This window comes from Ipomoea nil, unplaced genomic scaffold (genome assembly GCF_001879475.1).
Source record: "Ipomoea nil cultivar Tokyo-kokei standard unplaced genomic scaffold, Asagao_1.1 scaffold2792, whole genome shotgun sequence".
Classification (NCBI taxonomy): domain Eukaryota; kingdom Viridiplantae; phylum Streptophyta; class Magnoliopsida; order Solanales; family Convolvulaceae; genus Ipomoea; species Ipomoea nil.
This window is the reverse complement of record NW_017619220.1, coordinates 2,593,390-2,602,917: the sequence shown is the minus strand read 5'-3', so window position 1 is coordinate 2,602,917 and position 9,528 is coordinate 2,593,390. Positions and strand designations below refer to the sequence as shown.

General features: G+C 35.3%; 1 protein-coding gene across 1 annotated transcript; it reads right to left on the bottom strand.

The window, feature by feature from the left end:
• Nucleotides 1-439: 439 nt before the first annotated feature.
• LOC109157806 (uncharacterized mitochondrial protein AtMg00810-like) lies at nucleotides 440-805 on the bottom strand. Its single transcript, XM_019305646.1, has one exon. It carries the CDS (start codon nucleotides 803-805, stop codon nucleotides 440-442), a length of 366 nt encoding a protein of 121 aa, XP_019161191.1.
• Between the last annotated feature and the right edge of the window lie 8,723 nt (nucleotides 806-9,528).

The window sequence follows — 9,528 nt, the reverse complement described above, 5'->3', positions numbered from 1 at the left end:
TCTGTCTCTAACAAAGTGATAGTCTATCTCTACGTGCTTTGTATGAGCATGGAAGATTGGATTTGCACACATATATGTAGCACCAAGATTGTCACACCATAGTTTAGGGATAAATATACCTGGTACTTTGATCTCTCGCAGCAGTGAAACAATCCAAATTACCTCAGCACAAACATCAGCTAGAGCTTTATATTCTGCCTCAATAAAAGAGAACCAAGAAAGTGATAATCTATCTCTACGTACATTGTTTCTTGCAGACCCAAGACACAATATTATAACCAAGAAACACAGTGGATCCACTTGTAGATTTTCGGTCCTCCAGACAGCCAGCCCAGTCAGAATCAGAGAAGGCATGTATATCCTTTGAAGAAGACTTTCTGATTCGTAAATCAAAAGCGACAGTTCCCATAACATACCTCAAAACTCTCTTTAATTTCTCTCAATGTGAAATTGCAGGAGCATGCATGTGTTGACATAGTTGATTGACCGCAAAAGATAAATTAGGCCGTGTGATGGTGAGGTATTGCAGTGCTCCATCTAGGCTCATGTACTGTGTAGGATCATCATATAAGTCTGCACTAAAGGTTTTCGAAACGGATAAAGGAGTAGAAAGAAGTTTGCATTCTGCCATCCCCGCACGTTTCAAGATGTCATTCATATATCCCAGTTGAGATAGTAGAATGCCATTATCACATTTAACAATTTTAATGCCAAGAAAGAAACTTGGTTCACCAAGATCTCTAATCTTGAAATTGACAGACAATTTTGACAGTAAATCAGTTACTAGAGTTTGGCCACTTCCCATTACAAGAATATCATCCACATAAACCAATAGATAAACCAGAGCAGAATCCTGTGAATAATAGAATAAAGAGGCATCCGTTTTTTATGCTTGAAATCCAACTGATATTAAGAACATGTGTAAATGATTAAACCAAGCTCTAGGAGCTTGTTTTAATCCATACAATGAACGTTTTAATAGGCAGACATGGTTGAAAAACTAGCATCAATGTAACCAGGGGGTTGCTTCATATAAACAGTTTCAGTCAAATTTCCATTTAAAAAGGCATTATGAACATCTAGCTGCCTGATAACCTATCCAGATGATAAAGCTAAGGATAATAGAAGCCTTACAGTTGTGGGTTTCACCACTGGACTGAATGTTTCAAAGAAACCCTGACCTGGAACCTAATTTAAACCTTTTGCTACTAACCTGACTTTATGCCTCTCAATAGTGCCACCAGCCTTCCTTTTCGTGCGAAACACCCATTTATACCCAATAATATTCATACCTGTGGTGGAAGGAATTAGGGACCAAGTCTGATTCTGTAGAGCATTAAATTCTTGGTCCATAGTTTCACGCCACTCAGGATATTTAACAGAATAACAGCTTGAGTGCAACACATAGGTTCTGTAGGACAAACCTGAGCAGCAAGAGCCGTAGGAGGAGCTTGAAACTTACTGCGAGTCGCCATGTAGTGGGTGTGGACAATTGGTCTCGTCGACTTGCCACGCGGACGCCGTGCAGCCTCTACATGTTCGACCGAGGATGACGTAGGCTGCACGGAATTAGCTTGCATGGGCTCGTCCTACAACATGGGCTCTGGCAGCGAATCTGGATACACGGAATTCGATGTAGTGTTGCCGATGTCATGGTGGAGAATATATTCCGCCTAGGGAGCAGTCTGAGTAGGTGGTGTAGCCTGCATAGAAGATTTAGTAGCAAAAGGAAATACTTCTTCATCAAATCTGACATGCTTGTGTAAATCTTATTAGTCTGTAACTCCATGCACCTATACCCCTAAAAGACTCAGGATAACCTAGGAAGACACAAGGAGAAGACCTGTATGACATTTTGTGACGATTGTATGATCTTAAGTGAGGATAACACAGACAACCAAAGACACGAAGAAAAGTATAGGAAGAAAGAGACTTGTGCAAGACGTAATAAGGACTGGAATTGTTTAAGACACTAGAAGGCATTTTATTAATCAAATAAACAGCAATCTCAAAGGCAAAATCCCAAAAACGATACGGAATAGAGGCATGAGCCATAAGAGTGAGCCTAGTTTCAATAATGTGCATGTGTTTCCGATCAACACGCCCATTTTTCTCATGAGTCTATGCACATGACTATCTATGATTAATGCCTAGTTGCACAAACGAGGAATGTAATTTCTTATATTCAGCTCTTAGATCAGATTGGATGGACTTGATTTTACGATCAAATGAACGCTCAACTCAAGCACGAAATTAATCAAATATGGCATAAAGATCAGATTTCTGCTTCATAGGGAAGTAACAAGTGTAACGAGAATAATCATCAACAAAGATGAAAAAAAACGACAACCATTAGAACATATCAAATGAGCTGGTCCCCAAATATTAGTGTATATCAAATCAAGAATGTCCGAAGTACTAGACTCAACATGTGCCAAAGGGAAACGTGCAAATTTACCTAATTGACATGATGAACATAAATTAGAATTACAACGAATACTACGACTAGATCCACTAACCGAACATGACGGAAGAATTTGACTCAGGACACACTGATGAGGATGACCCAAACAATCATGCCAAACCGAAGCGGAAGCACTAGCGGAGAGAAACACAGAAGGAGACGAATTTAGAACAGGCAAAGTGTATAGGCCACCCGAACTACTGCCCCATAGGAGGATTTCCTCGGTGGTGATATCTTTCACAAGAAAAAAAGAAGGATGAAACTCAAAGAACACATTGTTATCTCTAGCAAAACGTTGAACATATAATAAAGAGGTAGACAGACCAGGAACATGCAATATATCAGACATCGTAAAGGATCTAGAAGGGGTATTAAAAGTAACATGACCAACATGACTAATAGACAGACTCATACCATCACCGACACGTAAAGTGTCATTACCAGTGTATTTCTCCGATGTAGAAAGGGCAACTATGTTTGGAGTTGCATGATTTGTGGCTCCAGTGTCCGGAACCCATGTATGAGAATTTGACGAAGTTTTAACACCCAAACCATTCTAAAACACCAAATTAGCCTGAGAACCCGGAGCCCCTGAATAACGCCGAAAACGTATAGTTAGCTCCCATGTGACCGAAACCTTTACAAATTTAACACGATTCATCATAGCACTAAAAACAATTGACTCCCGTGTGATCGAAACTTTTATAAATTTGACACGATTCATTAAAGTCATGTCTACCACACTATTGACCTTGGTGCGAACTGTCACGACTCCAACTGCCATCGCCGTGTTGCATGATTTTAGAAATTGTTGCGGATGACACTTCTACTATTCTATGGGTTTCTTTTTCTTTTTTGATGAAGTAATTGGCCAAATACGAATGAATGTGAAACCTGACCCCAATTTCCAATCTTGTTATTATTGAATGTTATTATTCAATCTTGTTGCAGCAGTTTCTTGCACCATCATCATGCCGACGTCCAGGAACGAATACAAATGCATCAACGAGCACGGAAACGGTGACTTGGTATGCGGCATCTCATCATCATCAGACCAACTCATAACAATCATCTCTATCGCCTAGCCAGCCCACGAATACCAAGACATCAACGAAATCTAAAACACAAAGTTCTTGAAGATGGATAGATGGAGAAAATTCTAATTAACTGATACCAGATGAGAACTAAATGAATTGTATTGAAAATATAATTGTGTAATAATGGTACAAATTAGAAGAATATATATAAAAGGAATGATAGGGAGACTAGGATAGGAAATCATAATGTGAGTCAAATACAAAGAGTCCTAATACTCATAACCATATGCATACATACACTGATACACATACCCATCAATACATTTATCTACCTCACCACCATTATCATTATTACCATCAACGACATTTATTTGTACATATCATAATGACCCTGTTTGGTAAAAAATTGGCCTATAAGTCAATTTTGACTTATTTGAATACTATTAATTGTTTGATTTAATTAAAATATCAATATAAATGTTTGGTTAATTAGCTCTTTGCAACTCCACAAGGCTAACATTCAAAAAGCTACTCCAAACAACTTTTTCAATTAGCTTTTTGAGAAGAGAAATTATACCAAACAGCTATGAGCTAATAGTTAATTTACCAAACACTTTTCTACAATCAACTAATGTTATCAACTATTTATACCCTCTAATTAACACAATCAGCTAACAACTAATAGAGCTAACAGCCATTTTACCAAACAAGGCCAATATATTTACATGCCACCACTCAAGTAGATACACAATCTCATATTAACCTAATTACTTACATCACGTACAATCATTATCACTGCCTTGTGACCCTAGTTAACAAACGATCACAAAAAGACCAACTAATTTAGGTTGTCTATAACTGACCGATTTAAATAAAGAAGACCAATAAGTTGCTTCCTTAGAAATATATATTACTATATATTTATTAGTAGATCGAATCTTAATTACTACGGTTCTTTTTTTGACAACTTAATATATAACTACAGTTTAACACTTATGAAGTACGGAGTAACAATTTTTAATCAAATATAGCCTAATAATTAGTATGTCTTTAATAAATATTGCTAAAAAGGAGAAAATTTTAACTTGTGATGAGTTAATTCACAGATAGCTATTAAGTATTAAATATTTTATAAAATGCGATAACTGATTGTATGATTAATAATTAATAATTAATAATTTATCGGTTGCCAATTATATATTAATATATCATTTCAGTAGCTTAGTAGTCAACGTACAGTCTGAAGAAAATGTCATAATCATGGTAGGACCACTAATAAAGGAATTGTCACATAGAAATGTGCACATGTTAACATAATATTATAATTTTTAAAAGGGTAAATTATCAAAACTACTAGACGTTCATAAACTATGGCAATTTCATAATTTTAATTCTCACTTTTAGTTTCATTCATTAAATTTGTATATATTTTAGTCATTTTGAGATACAATTTAGTCCAAATTTTGTTATATTGTAGTTTGAAGGATTAAAATAGATAGTGAAAAATATTATAGGACAAAATAAGATATCAAGAACTTAAACAGTGAAAATATAAAATCGATCATTGTATTTTTAATCAAGAGATCATTTCGATAATATATTCTTTCTTATATAGTCAGCCTCTTACAAAATAATAAAATGAAGGTACACCACATGTTTTAACATTACCAAAATAGTTAATTAGTTAACTAATTAATTAAAAGACTTGGCATGAACTTAAAATGGTTAATAATGTGTCAGCACCTTCTTGGTTGAACTTAGCTTGTTGCACATCGTATTTTTAGTGCGATTTACTTTTCATGTGCAATTTCACTACTAGAAATTATTGAATTTCTGACCACCTGAAAGTGATCTTAAATCAAGTTGAAAGTCTTGTTCTGACCACTTTTGATATCCGGAAAAACCTTTGTTGCTATTTTTGACCACTTTTTACTTTTGACTTGATTTAAAATCATTGGTCGAAAATTCCATAATTTTCAGCGATGTTTACGGAGTATTAAATAGGCGTGAGATTTACCTCACACCCATCCTAGCTCAGTAATTGTTGTGATTTTCTCTAGTGATTCAATAATAATAATAATAATAATAATAATAATAATAATAATAATAATAATAATAATAATAATAATAATAATAATAATAATAAGCTTTCAAAAATATAATAATAATAATAATAATAATAATAATAATAATGTAGGGAAGAACTTAGAATTATTTTTTTTTTTTGAAGAATTTTTTTTAAAGGATTATTATTTTTTTTTTTTTGAAAAATTAGAATCAATAATCCATAATAACTCTCATACAGTTGAATGTCGGTAAGCAGTTTCAAACAGTTTTCGCAGCTATCTCTCCCTATAAATACCAAGCATTAAATCTCTCAACTCTCATCATATCTGCTCGATCAACTGATCTTCATCCCATCTAAACACAACAAACAATTAATATAATGGATATCTCCTTTTCTCCATGCAACTCCACTGCCCATTTTCATGAATCTTCTTCTTCTTATGGGCTGCCAGATTATCCCTGCAAACAACAGAAGAATCACGGAGATTCCGGCGGGGGGACGATGAAGAAGAAATCATCGTCATCATCAAGCTCCGGGAAAGCTGCGAAGCTGTCGACTGATCGGCAGAGCGTGGCGGCCCGAGAGCGGCGCCACCGCATCAGCGACCGGTTCAAGATCCTCCAGAGCCTCGTCCCCGGCGGCTCCAAAATGGACACCGTCTCCATGCTGGAAGGGGCCATTCACTATGTTAACTTCCTCAAAGCTCAGATACGCCTTCACGAAACCATCATCGACTCCGTCGCCGGCGATCATTGTTATGATGTTCCCAATAGCCACAACGACGGCTTCTTTGTTGGGACTAGCGGCGATTGTTATTATTACGATAATGACCCTGCTAGCAGCGGGTATTCTCAGTTTTTAGGAGATAATGCTGCGACGACTGTTCACGAGGATGAGTGGTTGCAGGCCAACGCCGGCGTCGCTCCGCCGTGGCCGCCGTCGCAACTGGCGTTTGTGGAGGGTGGAGCTCCGTTCCAAGGCGAGGAAACCGTGTACTATGATGAATCTATGTACTACTAGTATAGGTAGTTTGGAAGTGTGGTGAGTCTGCAGGTAGAAATAGTGAGTCTTAGTCGTCTGTGTACAAATTAAAGTTGAATAATTAGAATGAAATATTCTACTTTCTCTGAATCCCACCTGAGCATTTTTTTTAAAAAAAAAAAAAAGTGAAAGGGTGAAATAGGTCCTCAAATTTTAGCTTAAAAGTCAATTAGGCCCCTAAACTTTTTAAAGGTTCAATTACACCCATCAACAATTCATTTAGGTGCAATGAAGCCCAAAAAAAAGTTAATGACCTGCTATCACAGGTCATTAGGGTTCAGGCCACCTTCCGGCGAATTTTTCGACAAAAAAATGGTAACCAGCAACCGACCCAGATTTGCCGAAAATTTTACCGGTCACTTCTTTTGTCGAAAATTTCGCCGGTCACTTTTTTTTTTTTTTGTCGAAAAATTCGCCGGAAGGTGGCCTGAACCCTAATGGCCTGTAATAGAAGGTCATTAATTTGTTTTTGGGCTTCATTGCACTTAAATGAATTGTTGATGGGTGTAATTGTACATTTAAAAAGTTTAGGGGCCTAATTGACTTTTAAGCTAAAGTTCGAAGGCCTATTTGACCCTTTTCCTCAAAAAAATAGTTTTACATTATTTAGATACCATTAATTATATTATATCATTCTACTTATCATATTAAAATATATTTATATATACTTTTTTTTTCTTTTTGAATTGGTACTATTTTGATTGAGAATTGAAGCAATTAGGGTCTTGATTAGATAGCTATATCCACCACAAGTTCACAACCCTTTTATGCTTGGTTTACAAGTCTACTATCACTTTCTATTTTTCTATGCCCAAGGAGTTCAAATGATCTAATTAACAAATGTCTATGACAAAAATTGCTTCAATGACATATCGTATCCAATTATAAGGAACAACCAACTAAGCGACCTAAACTTCTAATAATTTGTTTATACATTTCATTTTTATATATAAGTTACTTCTTTCTCTCTTTCTCGGAGGGGTGAGGGGGACAACTGTTTTCATTGTCCCCTTGGATTCACTTTTGGTTCAATAACTTTATTCCATTATCTCAATTGGAGAGTGTGGTTGAGTGTAAAAAATTCATCCATCCTTATAACTAAAGGTTAAGGATTTGATCCTTGGCTTTGGGAATGAAGATGCCTTAAATCTCCAGGTCAACTGGCTCATCCAAAAGAGGTGTCTACAATTCAGCGAAGGGATTAGTCAATTTGAAAACCCTGGGTATACCCAAAAAAAATTATCAGATTTAGTTTTTAACTTTTAATTCTATCAATTGGAAAATACTATGTGTATTTTTATTTTTTACTCCCAACTTTTACTCTCACACACAAAATCTTGATGTAGATCATTTGTATTGGGACCCACATAAAAAAATTAATAATAATAACTTATCATACTCGTTATATCAGGAAAAGTAAGATTCGAAAGTCCATGTAATAAACTTTTATCAAATTTCTAGTCATTAACTATATTGATTGATAGAACATATGAATCTCTGTGTTTAGCCCAGTTAGTGGTCCAAGATGACAAAGTCTGAATAGAGCAAGTTAGGCCAAAACAAAATCCAAAGAGGTCAAATGTAGACACATGGAAGAAGCCCAAGAGCTTCATTGCACCACCACCCACTACATCCAATGGGAGCTAGGCTCCTACAAGAATATAATAGTGAAAGCTATGGTAGTATTCAAGTAGTTCAAATTATCGCAAATTTTATCCAATAATTTTATCAACAACTAAAGTACTAAACTATTATTAGGATGCAATTTTTGCCATGATCGAATTATTGATTTAGTAATTAACCATGAAATTTCATTCCCTTTTCGTAAATTTGTCTATTGATCTTCTTAGTTTCATTTAATTAGTCATGAACAACTTAGACTAACTTACTTCTACGGACTTCTACTTAAAGCAAAATATGAAATTAGTACTTATATTATTAAAAAATTTTAATTTATTCTTTATGCTATTACATTGATCAATTTAATTCTTATACTATTAGAAAATTGACAATTAAAATAACTAAACTCTGTTAACTAAGATTGTCAAATTTATTTAAAGGGTGGAATTGTGAAAATTTATAATTTGGCACATAAGCACATTCAATGTATTATTTAGTCCTTTTCCTTATTTCTAGCTATTTATCACAGCATATCATAAGAACTAGTTTTTTACGCCGCATTGCGCGATTGAGATAATGCCCAATGTTTTTTTTTTGCATAGATAATTGAAGGTTGAATTTGCGTATTTAAATAGGTAATTCTTCTCCCAAAGGTTGAGTCCCCTACCCCAAGGGCCCCCCACACTCTAACCCGACAGAGCATTGTAGGAAGTTGTAAATCACGGTGACTCAATGGTTCAGCAGACAGGACCAAATGCCGGTGCGAACAAGGAATCTGCCCACTTTGGACATAATTCCCGCACTGCCGCCGCCGAGGTTCAAACCTTGGACTCTTCTCCCAAATACTGCCCACTAAACCATTGAGCTAAGCCCGTGCAAGTTAAATAGGTAATTCTAAGTTTACAAATGCAAGATAATATAGTCAAGATTGATTATAATTGTCAATAAAATAATTGTATAGGTATGGTTGAAACCAAATACGGGACATAAGGGAGAACAAATAAAAATTAGGGCATAAAATATTAAATATATACTAATATTGTTTGAGGAGATTTCGACATTAGGATTTGTGGTTAAGTTCTATGAAGACTTTAATATTAGAATTAGATTAATGGTGTAATTATAATTCTATATTAGACGTTAATATTATTCTTCCAAAAGGATGAACCCCAACCCTAAGGGCCCCCCACACTCCGGCCCGATAGAGCATTTGGGATGAAGATGTTAATATTATAATTAGACTAACGGTGAATTAACGTTATTTAACGGAAAAGTTAAATGGATAATCATATAATTAA

Excerpts from the sequence above, each read along its gene's own strand:
- LOC109157806 (XM_019305646.1), bottom strand. The coding sequence starts at position 805 with ATGGGAAGTGGCCAAACTCTAGTAACTGATTTACTGTCAAAATTGTCT.